The following is a 16793-nucleotide window of genomic DNA, read 5'->3' on the forward strand; positions in this document are numbered from 1 at the left end:
CTGCCATCCCATCGGGGTCCACAGTCCACATACTTTCCTCATGAATGCCTTGCTTCTGCCAATGCTTCATTATAAAACTCTGTTCAATGTTATGTGCTCAACTCAAATTCCACCTTGATAACATACTCATCTATGTTTCAGTCTTAAATAAGTATGATTATTTATTAAATCCTGACACAATCTTGCATCTTTTTTTTTTTCCTGAAAATTGTTTTTCTCAGTGCTTTGCAGGTGGGTCTCTTTTTTTCTATTTAAATTATAAATATTCAAGAGATAGCCATGGCTATCTTTTAAAATCTCACATTCACTTAGTAGGGCTCAGTGATTATCTGTTGACTCATTTAATGCTTGCATAATGAATAATTCAGATTCAATAAAGAATTGTCCAAACAAGAAAGCATAGTGGAAGTTGTATTGATAGAACACTTATATGTGTCTGCTTCCCTTCCTCTGAGAATCCTGGAGTAAAGGTAATCAAGAGGATGTCTCTTCCACTGCTCTCGTTACTGAACACAGGGATTAAGCTGGAAAGCCTATCAGGAGAATGTAGTGCAGTGACACTGTGTTCCCTTGGATAGAGTAATTTGTTAGAGTAATCCGTGAGTGGCTTTAGTTAACATACACTGTATTTATGTGCAGTGAGAGGTACAGAGATGAGTTAATACTGAAGCAGTTTGAGGTATCAGTGAGTGATAATGAGCATCCATATCTTCATCTTCTTCTGAAAATACAGTAGGTGTGGAACCGTTGTGGGAACAGTCTGATCCCATCCTGACCCTCTACCTAAGCTGTCTGGATGTCCAGTTACGCCCTGTGCTATGTCACATACAAGCATAGCCTCCCTCACGCAGCCTCCATATCACAGATTACATTACGCACACTTTTCACTCTTTACCGACCCATCTATCCTGTGGTCCTGCTGTCGTCATTGAGCGAAGGATACATTTACTTGCAGGTAGAATACAGCCGAGCTAGTGGTGGTTACAGACCCCCGTCTCTGCCCCAGTAGGTTCAATAACTCCCATCTGCACTTCACGTTTGTTTTCGTGTGTCTTCCCTCACTCTGGCTTGTTTCTGAGCCGCCACCCCATGATGGCTAGGAACAGAGACCTTCTCTAACGAAAATCCCTTTCCTTGACTACTTTGCTGGTTCCAGGTGCTCTGACCTGACACTTTCCTCCCATATACAACAGCCTAGTGCTTCAGCTAAAGAACAGACAAAAACAACAGCAGCAGCATCTATAAATTTCCTAAAAGCAGAGGCCACTGAATTTGAACACGAGTGCCGCGTCTGGGTGAACAAGGCCTCCTTGCTTCTTGAGGCACTGCTATATCAAAGGTAGGGTTTGGGGTTGGGCCAAAGGAGGCTGGGTCACAACACGGCAACAGAGAGCTTGCCTCGTATTCACCAGACGCTGGAATCAATCTCCAGCACTAGAAAAAATGGGGAAGAAAGGTCAGACTTTATCATTATCACAATAACTGGCATCAGTAAAATGCACTTAGGTTTAAAAGCACTTGTGTAAGCACTGTTTCATTTGTCTCTACCTAGTGAGCTACCAGCGAGCAAAAGTCATCACGAACACATGCGATAGAAGCTGCTAAGGGTCCTGTGGTTCAGGACAACAAGGCCAGAAAACAGGGGAATCACGCTGAAAGTCCAGTCTTGTGAAACCACGATGATTTCAGTTAATCCACCCCGGCTTACACAGTGTGTATGCCAAAGGCCAAAGGCTCATTACTACAAAGTACAGGAAAATTTGGAAAGTCATAGCCAATTGAGAAAAGTCACTGTGGTGTTAGTGGGGCCCCACCAAGCTAACAGATTCTCAGGACACAGAGAGAGATGTATTTGCAAGCTCAGAAATCTCAGAAGAAAAACCAGTCCATTTTCTGCCATTACTGTAACTTCTTGGTATCAGACTCCTGAGAAGTGGCAGACATCCTTATGATACTAGCATTTGATGTTTGGATGCAAAGGCTGCTTCTCAACTGCTGCTCACAGAGGAAAAGTCAGAAGCTATCCCTGCCATGCCTTAATACTAATACCTCCATGCAAAGGGTGGGTAATACACCAAGGTTTGAGTTCAGACCCCAGACCCCAACACATTGCGTTCCTATAGCCAGTCCTTGAGAGCCAATATTTTCCCTATTTTGTGAAAAGACTCAGAAAATGGTTTCCAATCTGACATTTGCTTTCCAGCTGAAATTTTGAGGGGAAAAAAATGCCTATAGAAGAATTTTTGCTTTTAAGGAGGATTCAGAGCCGTATAACATGAAGACAGATTTTGTTTATGTGTTTGGCCAACAGACTGTGGAAAACCTGGTGGGCATGCTAAATGGAGAATAATAAAAGGAAATGGCTATGGAGGTGCCTGAAGTAATCCATCTTCTTTTAAATCTACTCTACGCCAGTAACACTGGCAGATGGGGTATGAGTTCAGGCAAATAAATCCACGTCAAGCTAACTTCATTCTATGGTTTTACAATTTAAATTTGACATTTGGCTTTTTAGGAGAAGGCCAGGTAGAAATTTTTTCCCCTGTTTTCCTTTTGTCCCCAACCAAATGACAGCAAGCCTCCATACCTGTGATCAATACCCTCCACAGTGGACACTTCTGTCTACCATGTTTTCCTTTTCCTCTTGTGTGTGATACCCACTTGAACTGCAGATGGGTATGTGAAGGCCACATAGATTGTTAGGATCTGTGTATGGATTTTCACTTAGTGTGGGAGGGACTTTGACTTCTCCAAGCTCCTCAGAGCACCCATATGTTATTATTATCCAGACCTCACAAGTGAGCAATCATCATCAGAAAGGGGGATTCATTGGGTCAGCACAGTACTTCCAACATCAGAAGAATGAGGCTCGCTCACACCTGGGTCCCCTGACACCAAGGCTACTTCTTTCTTTACTATTTTTACTAAAAATACTCTGAATGATAGAAGAAGAAAAAAGTAGCATTGAAAATGACTTCTGGTAATGAATGAAGACTTATACAAACGAGGTCAGTTACAGAAACTATACAAATCTGTTGTTCCCCTGAAATTTTCATGTTGTTCTATATAATACTTTGTCTTTAAAACAATCTTTTACTTTAAATAAATTAATTTTTTCATCTCAAAATCCATAAAAATTTATTTTGGGTGGGTGGGTGGAACTCCTGCTGTTTTAAGCTAATGAGAACTTCTGTGCTCTATAATGATGGCCTACTTAATACAATCAAAAAAGAGACTATAGTTTGAAATTACACAGCAGTAGAGAACCATGGGAAAGTAGTACACATGGTTTACAAGCATTGCCAAAGGGCTTCTAAAATATGAGATTTACAGAGTTAAATAAAATATCTATTTTTTTCCTTAAGCATTAGATTATTTTTGTATTTTTTAACTAAAAAGGAATTTCTTCCATGGTGAAAGATAGGATGTTTTCAGTATATCATCAGATCATGCTGTGTGCTAGAGTATCTTTCCAAGTGCTTTATTTGTTCAATACACAAATATGTATGGTAAAGGATTCATCCTAAAATCCTTGGAGAGAAAAAATTTACTCTGAAGGCTAAGGGAAGTGGAAGGCTGTAACAGCTGAAGAGCAAGAAAATGGCCTGGTAAACCAGCAAATGACTGATTGACAAGCCAACCCCTAATCATCCAGCCACAGGCTTTATGTTTGCTGGTCCTGCTTTTAAGTATCTGCAAATGCTAGCCTACTATGGAACACATGGAATGGATACAGAACAAGTCAAAATTTTGCTGTAGTACATCAGGAGGATTTCAGAAGCTAAGGTAAGAGACTCAATACATGCATCCTATGTAAGACAGAAGGGTGGGGAAGGATGTGAAAAGTAGAAGTCAAAATATTCATTTCCTGCTTAATGACCAGAAGTGAAATTTTCATCAGTATCTAAGGATGTGGTGATGTGCATATTTGAAGGTTTTTATGTTGAAAGACAATGTTTCAATTTATCACATGGTACTCCTGACAATTAAAATAATCACTTTTCACTGAATGTGTAGAGCACATTGCCCTAGAACATATTATCTTCCAGAGCACTGATTTCATGAATGGATCACTAACTCTGACTTATAAACTGTGTTTGCAGGAGCTGGAGAGATAGCTTGGCACTGGTTACGAGCTGGTTAAGAGCACTGGATGCTCTCACAGAGGATTGACATTTCATTCCCAGCACTGATACAGTGGTTCACAACTGTCAGTACCTGCAGTCCCAGGGCATCTGATACAGTCTTTTGGCCTCTGAAGATACAGGCATGCATGTGCTGTCTAGACATACACACATGCAGGTAAAACACCCCTACAGATGAAACAAAACAATAAATTCTAAAGACTATGATGTGAAGTGGTCTCTGTGATATAGTGAGTATGTACTGCTCTCCCAGTGGAGGCAGACAGTCCTCTTCGTTCCCTGGCCATAAATACTGCTTTGTGTTCATTGCAGTGTGGAGGGGCAGAACTGGGAAGGATTACACTGAGAAAACATTAAGTAACCTGTGGCAGCTAAACAGCAATGTGAGCATCAGAAATGAATACATTTCTAGGAGTGATGAGTGAAAATGGTGCATCGAAATTTTTAGAGACAGGAGGGCATAAAAGAAGCCAGCTGGCCTATCTGGAGACAGAGCAATGTTGAGTCCGCATGGGTGAACACAGATATCATAGCGGTTATAGTCGGAACTCAGGCAGAGACATCTTAGATGAAGACAGGAAAGGATCACTAAAGAATGAGGATGACGCATCTGTTGGGCCTAGAGTCTGAAGTTAGATTTGTCCTCAGTCATCAATTACAATAAAAACAAGAGCAGGAAATGGCAGGTGTTTGAATATGCTGCCTTTTCTCCTGCCCTTGTGGCCACAATCAAGTTTTCATTTCTGAGACTTGATGAATAACTTTTACTTAGTTTAAAAATTTTTTAGAACATGTGTGTGTGCCTGTGTGTGGGCACCTGCTCATCACTCACATAGCTGAAATTACAAGCAGTTATGAGGGATGGACCCCATATGGGTTCCGGAGAAGCACATTTGAGTCTTCTACAAAAGCAGCCCATGCTCTTAACTGCCGAGATCTCTCCCCAGCCAATACTACTTAAAGGTTTGCATTATAGATGGTTTTATAAGAGAACCCAAATATATTCTCTGGGCCTGTGCATGGTGCAAATACCTCCACACCGCATAATTTGAAGAGATAGCTTGAGGTAAAAAAGTAGCATTGTGGCTTGATTATATTAGATCATCATGCCTAGTTGACGCAATATTTTACATATAAACCCTGAACTTAAATCTTGACACTCAAGCCTTCAATAAATGACAGCAATGACTAGAATTACAGTGATGTCAGTAATTTATTATTAGTAGTTTTTTTTTTATTTATAATTATCTATTAAGCAGATCTAAGCAAGGAGTTTGCTTCCTGAAGACAACTTTGTATATCATCCTACTGTTGTCCATGATTCACATTTATGTCTCAGCAAAAATCAAATGACTGTGTCATGGGCCATCAAGCTTTTCAAAAACAGATGAAACCACACCTGCTGTATTTATAAATGCAATGGTCTGTGGTGTAATAGAACAGCACCTTAGTACAGACACTTATAGCATCTGCAGTTTCTGAACATCAAAGGACATCAAAGGAGTGTGTGTATTGGATGAATGGGAGAAGTAACTTGGGAATGAGGGTTGGAGATGGAGAAGAAACCTCCTACAGATGAGCTAGAATTATTAATTGCTGGTATCTTAGCAACTAAGAAACTAACAAGTCCAGATGGGTTGGCCTGGGTAAAAACAATAATGGAAGTTGGTCAACAAATAACAAGTACTTGTTATAGTTGAGGGAGCCTTACAAGCACCATAAATTATCAAAGAATACATTGGATTACTTTATGTACTTTGGTAAGAAATAAGTAAGATATTCACTTGTAAATATTTATCAGTACATGGAATCTAATGAGCTTTCAGAGAGTCATACTCATTGGTATTTAATATCACTATCTTCATTGTCTTAGTATAATACTTAACTTCTTTAAGCCTTTGTTCGCCTCCAACATGAACCTAAGTAATACATCTTCAGCAAGTTTTCATGATAATCAACACATGTAAGCACATTTAAAAACACATGTAAATCACTTAGCTCACACTTAGTAAAAGGAAGATGGTAGATGCTGAAAGTCATGTGTGGTGATATATTAATTGTGCTGAAATGTGATTTTATTTGTATGTTAATAAATAAAGTTTGCCTGGAGATCAGAGGTCATTAACCAGCCAGGAACAGAATTCAGGTGGTGGTAGCCCATGCCCTTAATCCAATCACATGGTAGGCAGAGTCTCTGTGTGGTCAAAAACACAGCCAAGCATGGTGACCCAAACCTTAAATCCTAGTACCAACCATAGAGACCTTTTTCTTCTGCCCTGCATAGCCAACTCAAATACACCTTCAAACAAATTCAGTAGATGCATAATTGTACACTGTGATATTAACTCTCATCCCTGTTCCTGGTCCCAGAGAGGAAATATGCTCTAGTTAAATCTGTTTTTCAAGAATTTAGGTCTAAGATCCTAACCCTAGGTGAGTCTTGAGTGTCTATTTGACTGGAAGACAGCAAGGAGCTCGGGCTTCATGCTTACTTCCTAAAGTTCTGAAAGTAGGAAAAGACAATATGGAGGAGGGAGAGGAGGGGAGACTAGTGTAGTCCTCATGGACATGCAGAGAAGCAGACACTGCTTGTTTCAAGAGTTGGTCTCCACCCTCCATGGCCCTGCTCCCACCTCTCTCTTTTCCTTCTCTCTACCATTTCTTTCTTTTGTTTTATTAAGATAATGAGTCAGTTTATGCTGCTTAATCACAAAGACCTTTGTTTCCATAAAAGGAGAAAGGTCAACGTGCCATGAACACTACTCTCGAATGAGGACCTGTTATCACACTCGCTTTCCCAATGACATAGAAGCTCTTGCCAATGAACACCCAAGATCTAAGAAGGTGACTCAATCCACTCTTGGCATCATCTGAAGAGTAGAGAGAATTGAAGGCTGATCTCTAGCTGAGGCTGATAACTTGTGTACACCTCGCTCTTCAGAACTCAACTCTAAGACCCTGCAGTGATTGGCCAGTCCAGTCCATTAGATATCTGCCACCACAAATTTCAGCTCTCCTGCTGTCTCTTTTGGGGCATGGTAAACCCAGACTTTGTTCTGAAAGGCATGAGAACCCCGGATTCCACTTTGGGGAGGGACTATGCTGGGGGAGGTCTCAGGAGAGCTGCTTCTTTGCTGTAGGACTACCATGAGCAGGTCTGCAATTGTTCCAAGCATGTTAGCCAGGGCTTGTGGGTATCAGAGCTCAGAATCTGTTCTGTGAGTAGAAATCAGCGCCTAGATATGGTTCATCTAGAACTGGGAAGGGTCAAGGCCTTAGAACTATGCCAGAAACTCAAATGCAACACATGGCTACCTAAGACTCATCTCCATCTTGCACCTGACTTTACCACTCCCATAGTCTGTTAGTAAATCCACAAATGTTTCAGATTTCTTTTCAATTTGATGTTCCAGGCTGTCAGTAGCAGTCAAGTGAGGCTGATAGGAACAATGAAAGTTGGTTTCCCTGGCCCATGTGAAAATCCTGAATTAGGGGGACAGGAGAGATGGTTCAGGGGTTAGGAATACTTGTTGACCTGGGTTTGGTTTCTATGCACACAGTGGTTGACAACCATAAGTAACTTCACTTCCTGGGATCCGATGACCTCTTCTGATACCGGGACCTGACTTCCTCCTCTGTCTTCTCTATGTAGGAGGTATGCACGTAGCACACATACATCAATGTGTGTATGCACACACACATAAAATAAATAAAACCTTGGTTGTTTCACAGTGAAGAGTCAGAAAGTAGAAGGCTGGATCTGGAGAACATTTTAACTAGACAAATGGCTGAGGACATCAGTTCTCTGGAACACATCTGTCTAGGAACAGGTGAGATCTTAGTGATACTCAAGTTCCTGTGTTCCCAATGATGGGAAGGGAAGTCTCTGAGTTGGAAGACATTGAATAAGCTAATGCAGGATAACTCTGCCTAATGCTGCAAAGATTCCAAAGTGAGTGCAAAGGATGATGGATTTCAACAATCCAGGGTTGTCAGAACAGGCTGCAGACATTTAAGCTGCAATCGTGGAATCTGGCCTGAAGCTTATCCAGGGCCAGAAGAAAAACATTCACAGTGAATGTTAGACAGGAGGCCAAAGGGAACTGTTCATGTTAAGGCAAGGATCTCTTCCTAAAGGTGGGGGAAGTCAGAGTGGATTAAAACAAACTGTCAGAGCTTTTATAGTCAAGATAACAGATTTAGGTAGATTTCTGCAAAGCCTGGGAGTTGAACGGAGTCATCAAAAAGAAACAATGGTTTCATCTCTAATTGTCTTTCAAGTAACCATGCTGTAACACTTGCGTGGGAAAAGGAATAGCAAAGATGTCAAGTATTACCTTGACAGACACACAGGCTTATTGTTTCTGTTCTGTGCTGTGGTGATTGCCTCCAAAGTGGCCCCTTTCCCCATTGAGCTTCACCTGTCATTGGCACTGAAACTGAACGATCATTCTTTTTTTAAAAAATACTTATTTGTGCTGGGCAGTGGTGGCACACGCCTTTAATCCCAGCACTCAGGAGGCAGAGGCAGGTGGATCTCTGTGAGTGTGAGGCCAGCCTGGGCTACCAAGTGAGTTTCAGTAAAGGCGCAAAGCTACATAGAGAAACCCTGTCTTGAAAAACCAAAAACCAAAAAAAAAAAAAAAAAAAAAAAAATTACTTATTTGTTTATTTTATTTTATGTATATGAGTGCCTAATTTTTAGCCATACCAGAAGAGGGAATCAGATCCTATTACAGATGGTTATGAGCCACCACATGGTTGCTGGGAATTGAACCTGGGACCTCTGAAAAAGCAGCCAGTGCTCTTAACGGCCGAGCCATCTCTCCAGCCCCTGAATGATCCTTCTAAAGTGTACTGCTAACTGCACTGTCCTGCTCAACACTTTGATTCTCAACTCCCAGCTTCTGTATGATGTCCAAAGCCTTTCTCCACCAGCAAAATGCCCTGCTTCCTTCTGAGACGCAGAGACTCTTAGGAACACAGCGTCTGTCTTCCTCAGGGGGTTCATACTGAATGCCATGAAGATCTAATTGTATTTATTGACAATTTGTAAAGAAGTGCGTCCAGCCACCCCCGCTGGGAAAACAGCTGCTACGGTCTGGCACCCGTGGCGACAGGTGAGCTCACTGGGGAGTATGATAAGGAGGGAGTACTAAAGAGGAGCCACCACCAGTAATGAGATGCTATCCGTGGGGCAGTGCCAGCAGGAGGGGTAGAAGGTGGGTCTCAAAGGCATGATGATATTATGGGATGGGTTGGTGGGATAATGCCTTAGGAACTAGGGAGGAGGGAGCAGGTGCCAGGGACACCCAGGTCTCCTGGAGATACTACTGCGGCAATTAGAACAAACTTCTTACCCTCTGAGGGGACCGACTCATTGTTAGCCACTGAAAAGGTTTCTTGTCTCTAACTTTCCAATGGATTCTTAAAATAACCTCCCTTAAACTAAGAAAAGTTTAGTAAATCTCACAACGTTATAAACAAGACGCCAAGAGGACCGCTGGACATCTCTTCCGCTGTCGGATGTCACATCTGGCTCTAAGGCTAGGTTCAAAGTCAAATTCTTCTCTGAACAGTTCCAATTTGAGCAAATTAATCTGGGCAAGACAAACGGTCTACCAGAAGCCACCTGTGCTGAACAACAAAGCTCAGGCATGTTTAAACATGATCAACACTTTGGAATTAACATCCCCCAGTAAATGCTTTGCCAAGTGCAATGTGGAAAGGTAGAAAACAGGTTGATATGCCTTATATTCAGGCCCAGAGAATGGGGGCCATTGAGTAACAGGCCAATTGAGTTATAACAGAAAGGGTCAAACTTCGGATGTACGCACATCCTTCCTTAGAGATGGAACCTGTTGCAATGGAAATTCCTGGCTGTTTCTGGTTGGGAGCTTGGGAAACAATAGCAGGCAGCTAGCTACCTTCAGGCTGAAATTTGAATGGGGATATGAAAAATGCTTAGAAGGGATGAGGAGGAACGGAACACCCTCAAGAGGGAAATAATTTGGGATTTGTGAAAGGAGATAAAGGAGGAGGAAGGGACAAAGAGCTCACCACCTGCCTGACCTAGATGGCGGCTTGTGAGTTAGTGATGTAATTCTGCTATGTGGCCACAGGAGGGCACTCTCTGCTACACACCCAGTAGCATGGTCGGCCCCAATCAAATTCAAACGTGCCTCAATTTGCTGACAGATTAATTTAGTATTTAAAGAAGGGCATCTATGAAAGATAGAGACCCAAAACTAGTCGTCTTTTCTATTTTTATTCTTGAACTAGATAAATGAATAAGCAAGACTGACCTCAATTCAAATTCCCGGACACTCATAAAGATTACATACAATAGCCTCATTTAAATCTACTGAGTATTTAACAGGGACTTAACAAAAATCAGCTCTTTCCCATATACTTTTACAAACCAATTGGCAAATTAGGACAAGAGACGCATAAGGAGGGATTACATTATCTCACTAAAGAGGCTGGGACTCTAAAGTTCCAAAATGAACAGAGACATTACGGAATCGGTCGAGAGCAAGCGAAGGCGGAGCCTTTCAATGCGGGTTGCAGCTTGCAAATAATAGCCGAAGGGAATAGACACGAGCAGCTGGGAATAAAGATGAAAACAAAGCTGTATCAGCAGGGAGAGACACACACCCGCGAGACTTGGGCAGTGTCAGGAAAGATTATTTGAACAAGGTCATCAGCATGGAGTTCTCTTCGGGAAGGAGCCGTAGATTGAGGCTCGTTTGTGACTATTTCCACCTGAGTCGAGGTGGGGACGAGAGAGGCCTGGGTTTCACATCCCTACATCTACAAGATGAAACACAGTCACGGACAAAAGCGTGCACTGCTGTGAAGGCTAAATATGGCATTTTAGATTCTGGAAACAAAGCGGTTCTGTTTCCCAGCGCGAATGGAGTGAGTTCATCCCCCGCCCCAGCATCATGGAACACAGTGCATGGCACTATGCTGCCCTCTGGTGTGCCTTTCGGGTAGAGCCATGTAAGTGAAAGTGCCAACAATCTGATTCAGCCAAGTGACTTCAGATGAGGACGGACCTACACACACACACACACACACACACACACACACACACACACAAAAAAAAAAAAAAAAAAAAAAACCTTACAAGGTTAGTTAAACCTTTAGTTTAACATAAACGGTGCCTTGTTTCAGGATGCTAATGCACAGCAAGTAGTGGGGACCTCTAACTGGACACCGGCTGTTTCCCGGGGCATCCCCAGTGAGCTAGACTGAGAAGGATATGGAATTCTGCACTTTACGAACTAACAAAGGCGGGTGGTGTAGCTAAAGCAGACTGGTCTCGTTTAGAGAAGTAAAGATTTGAAAAGGATTTGGATAAATCAGAGTAAATTTAATTCTCAAAGGTGAGTCTCAGTGAAAACAAACCCCAAATAAAACCACTGACTTAGATGAGGGGATTTTTCTTGCATGCTCGAGAGGCTCCATTCTACATGACTGGCATGCATGGTCAGTTCAGGGTGTGGAGTCCTGCAGGCTCACATGCAGAACCCACCCTAAGTCCTCACGGGTACCCAGGAGGGAAGGAGAAACAGCGCCTGGTGTTTTCCACTTGTGCTTCCAGCATCCCTTAACATGGATGGCTTCAGAGACAAGTGTTCTGGCTCACCCCAGTTCCAGTGCCCACATGTGGCGCCATAGCTACCCTCTCGGCTTCGTCCTGCATGTGAGTGCTCAGACTCGGTACGTTTCTCGGGGAGGGTAACTTTTCATGGAAGGACACTGTCATCTTCTCCATTAAGATCCTTGGGGTTATCATTCCAATTAAAAGTTACACATCCACTCACAAGTGGAAACTTCAACCTAGTTTTAGGGACTAGTTCCCATTTTGTGACCTCATCTAAGCGGTCTGGAGGCCCAGCGGCTTCACAAAATGTATTGGTAAAGAATCTCATTTGCACAGCCTGAGAGATGAATCTGTAAGTAAGAGTGCTTCATACACATGCATGAGATGTGCAGTACCCAGAATCCACACAAGAAGCCTTCCCATCCATGCATGTGCCTGCTACCCAACACGGAGAAAGGCAGGGGCAAAACAGGAGTATGGCGGGGGCTCCAGACTCTGTGAGAGACTCTGGCTCAAAGGAAAATGGTAGAGAGTGATAGGGCAAGACATCCAAGATCCTCCTCCAGGGTCCACACCAGCACCCATACACTACACACACCTGTACACACACACACACACACACACACACACACACACACACACACTCACAAAACTAATTATTCATCTCGGAGATTAACCTCTAACTTAAACTGAGTTTTTGTTGTTCTTGTGTAGCCTTGGCTGTCCTGTAGACCAGGCTGGCCTCAAACTCACAGAAATCCACCTGCCCCTGCCTCCCGAGTGCTGGGATTAAAGACGCACTCCACCACTACCAGGCAAGTTTTGGCGTTTTAAAACACGACAACAAAGGGAGTTCCAGGACAGCTAGGGCTGTTACATAGAGAAACCCTGTCTCAGAAAACCAAAAACCAGATCAAACCAACCCAAGCCCAAACACCATGTATTTAGTCAAGATTACAAGACTTAACGTCTGAGTTTGTCCACTCTCCATGTAATTCGTGGTTTTAGTATTTTTTTATTATTATTATGGGAAGTGCTTTTCTTAAAATCAGAATTAAAAAGCAGTCCGTGTTTCAAGAAAATGTTTCTAAGATTTGCAAAGTTACCTTTATGGCATGCACCCCCATCAGAAAGAACCCCACTACACCCTCCGAGTATGCTCGCATCCATTTTAATGGATGAGAAGCAAATATCTGGTGTCCCAAACATCTGAATCACACAGCCAACTGGATTTCCTCGCTCACCACCTAGGGCTGTGAGTATTGAATGCTTCCAGCAGTGGTGAAACATGGGCTTCTAGTCATCTGAATTTCAGACATGGCCTCTGAGGTCTCTGGTAACAGGCATATATGTGCCCTGTGATCTCTCTGACATAAACAAGGCATTGTTTTATTCAGCTGTGGCCGGCCTGGCCAGTGCCCTTCACAATCCCCTTCTTCCATTGAAAATGACCACCCGAGTCCACCATGCACACTGAGGGCACCCTCTGCATAGAAACCAGATGCTCTGGTCACTTTTGTCACAGAGAAGACAGAGGAGCATCAGAGCCTGGTAAGCTGCATTTCTTTGAATTTCCTGTAAGGTTTCAGCTAAGCTATTAGATTTGAAGCAAATGAGAAACCTTTGAAGTTAAGAAGGGAGACAACCACTGTCCCGTATTTTATGAGTGACAATGAGGAACCAGTATTGTAAATATGTTCTACAATTACACAAAATGAAGCATGTTCTTCTTTCACTTTGTTTAGAAGCTGCATTTTTTTTTCTCTAGAAGAACTACTGTTGGATTGTCCCCTTTCTGGTCCTGTAACTCTCCAATGTAGTTACTTCCTGAATCCAAGGAAGAGATACTATCATTATACATGAGCAGCCTTTTAAAGCAAAATATGCCTGAATGATATCTGAGGGGCTTTACCATGCATCAGGACAGAGCAGGGGGAAGAAAGTGGGGTATGCTGAGCTCTGGGTTTACTCTCTGCTCCTCCAGGAGCTGTCCTATCCCTGGTGGAGACATTCAAGCCTCAGCTCTTCAATACTCAGAGTAAAAGGCTAATGGAACCTTCTCCAATGCTTCTTGTCCTGATCATTATGATGGGATATGTGGCTATGGTTCTCAGTGAATCACAAAGATCCATTCAAATAGGATCTAATATTATTTTCTCCCATTTTTAGCATGTCTTCTAAGCATTTGAAAAATTAAGTCTCAATAAAGTAAGAAAATGACAGCTAAGACTTCTCAACAGCTCATTAAAGCAGCATTCCGTGTGTGTGTGTGTGTGTGTGTGTGTGTGTGTGTGTGTGTGTGAGAGAGAGAGAGAGAGAGAGAGAGAGAGATGATAGATAGATAGATAGATGATAGATAGATAGATAGGTAGATAGATAGGTAGATAGATAGATGGAGCATGTGTGTATGTATATGTGTGAACGTGTGTGCCTGTGTATGTCAGGGAGGTGGTGAAGAAAGTAAAACTCACTGCTGGTTACAAAGGATAAGCCAGGCTCATAGCTGGTGGTAGAAGAGTCTGAAAGCATCTAGGAAACTAAAGGGGGAAAAACTAAAGAGAAGTTCAATATACATCTGGTTCCATTAACCCCACATTGGCAGAAAACTACTGGGACTGAAGACTTCCAGGAGCCTGCCTTTCTTGACAATATCAAGATTATGAGCACATTTCCCCCATTCTTTAAATTTTAATCATGCATGCATTCTTAGGTGTTGCATTTTTGAACTGTTATTAAAAATACATATGTTCGTGACACATTAAAGGGAGAAAAGAGACGTGTGTGTTGTATTATTAATCATGTGCAAAAAAATGAAATTCTTGTCAGCCTTTGCAAAGGGTTTTTTTTCACTCGTGTATGGATGCTGTACACTGTGACTTAGCCAGTACTTACTCTTGAGGTCTAAGTTTCTGGCTCCTGCTGTGATTTGCGTTGTGATTTTCGTGTCAATTTTTACAGTGTGGAGATTGCTGGTGTCCCTTGAAATCATCACATTGTGCCACTGATTGTCATTGAGTGGTTTATTTGAGCTCCCTTTGATGAGGTTAGCACCATTTCCCAAGTCAAACACATAATGTAAGTACCTAGAAAGAAAATGAAAGAGAGTCATTGCTTTCTGAATGAGCCATGATGGTAAACAAGACATTATAAATGGACACTTTCAGGTGCAGTCATCCTTCTAGAATCTTGAGATGGAGTTGCCTGGATGTGAAACTAAAGGGAGAAAATACCACCTTTTGTTATGAATTTCCCGTTTCTATCACCCTCTCATTTGGTCAATCACACAGACAGCAATTCTTCCTATGGGAGACGTGGTCTCATGTGTCAACACAGAGTTCTAATACACACTTCCTGCTCCATTTGACTTTCTGTTCTACCAAGACCCCTGACAATGTGCACATGATCATCCCAGGAAACTGCTTATCATGGTTTTCTGTTGAACTTTCCTGTTCACCTGGACTCAGTCATGCTGTATGTTGGTATGTATATGTGGTACAAGGTTGGGAGGAATCTAAGATGTATACAAGGGTAGCAAGGGAAACTACATGTTTTTTTTTTTTTTTTTTGGTTTTTTGAGACAGGGTTTCTCTGTGTAGCTTTGCGCCTTTCCTGGAGCTCACTTGGTAGCCCAGGCTGGCCTCGAACTCACAGAGATCCTCCTGGCTCTGCCTCCCGAGTGCTGGGATTAAAGGCGTGCGCCACCACCGCCCGGCTTTTTTTTTTTTGGTGAAACTACATGTTTTATGCATGTTATGTGTGTTGCCTGGTGTATTATCTAGTCTATAGTGAATGTATAATAATATTCACTGAGGAGAGGAATAAATGTCCACATTGATGAAAATGTGTCCACTTGTCATCACATTATCAAAATGCTTCATTAATACATTCTTTTTGAACAATTCATCACAGAACTAAGCTTGAATTAATTAGAGTTTCATTAAATAACTAATCCGATAAGCTGAATTAGCTATTTAACTTAGCACTGAGTGGCCTATAAAACTTCTCTGCAACTGCATTGTCAAAACTCAGGAAATACACATTTGGAGTATAAGAGTCATAGGAGACCTACCATGAACTGCTGATCTGTACTTACACGTATACTTTGTACATACAAGTAACTGCATTGTTTTATACTAACGGAAGACGCCTAGTAAAGGTTTTGAACAAATGAGTCATTTGTCTTCCCCCTCCTGCCTACTACCATATTAAGTTAACACATTGTGTTTCATATAGACTTTTGGATATTAAAGTTCACCTTTACACAGTTATTTTTCTCTCTTTTCATTGAACTGACATGTACGTACCCTTTAACTAATTCAACCACAATAAAGTCATTTCCATCCCCACTGTTATATAGGATTAGTCCATCTAGGGATGTGGTCTTGAACTGGAAAAAGAGATGCATAGACGTGTAGGCTTGCAATGTAGCTAAGGCAACATAGCTCGATTTGGTCTTGAAGGTAACGGGATCGGCAATGATGTTCCTGAAGCCAAATCTGGCGTTGAGCTCACAGTAATCTATATCACCATTTTTGCACAAGTCTATGTACGCCATCCCATTAAATGTCAGGCTTTGCAGGTGTCCAATGAAGTTGGAGGGGACAGAAGAAAGATACCGTCGTTCTGTGATGATGCCAGTCTCTATGTTATGAAACTCCAGCCTTGTGTGGTCGCCTGCCATTTGGCCTAAAAGAAAAGATAATCCATTGGTATATTGTGCATCTGAAAGACACTTCCAGATTTCCATAAGACACTGCAGATTTACATAGTAATAGCATATGTTTAAAATATAAAAATATAAAAAGCAGATAACTTACTTGTTAGATATAGCTTGTAGCAAGAACATCTAGGTATTGTTTAAGGGTTAGGTGACCATATATAATACAGTTTCCTAGGCCAGGTTTTAATTCCCATGTAACTTTTAGCTATGTTTTTAGAATAATAAAAATTCTCCTCATGCTTGGGTGTGGTGGTGTTCTGTCATCTCAGGACTTACAGGGTTAAGGGAAGAGGATTATGATTTAGAGGACAGCTTG

At 42.0% G+C, this 16793-nt stretch overlaps 1 protein-coding gene across 32 annotated transcripts in view; it reads right to left on the bottom strand.

The window, feature by feature from the left end:
- Positions 1 to 16793, bottom strand: part of Nrxn1 (neurexin 1) — a 1071743-nt gene that overhangs the window by 547920 nt on the left and 507030 nt on the right. For all 32 annotated transcript variants that reach the window (XM_076559341.1, XM_076559345.1, XM_076559352.1 and 29 more), the window contains 2 exons: positions 16062 to 16443; positions 14650 to 14840 (listed from right to left, as the gene is read on the bottom strand). In XM_076559341.1, coding sequence (XP_076415456.1) covers positions 14650 to 14840; positions 16062 to 16443 — 573 coding nt within the window. The remainder of the gene's footprint in view (positions 1 to 14649; positions 14841 to 16061; positions 16444 to 16793) is intronic.

Source organism: Peromyscus maniculatus, chromosome 22 (genome assembly GCF_049852395.1).
Source record: "Peromyscus maniculatus bairdii isolate BWxNUB_F1_BW_parent chromosome 22, HU_Pman_BW_mat_3.1, whole genome shotgun sequence".
In the NCBI taxonomy this organism is placed as follows: Eukaryota; Metazoa; Chordata; class Mammalia; order Rodentia; family Cricetidae; genus Peromyscus; species Peromyscus maniculatus.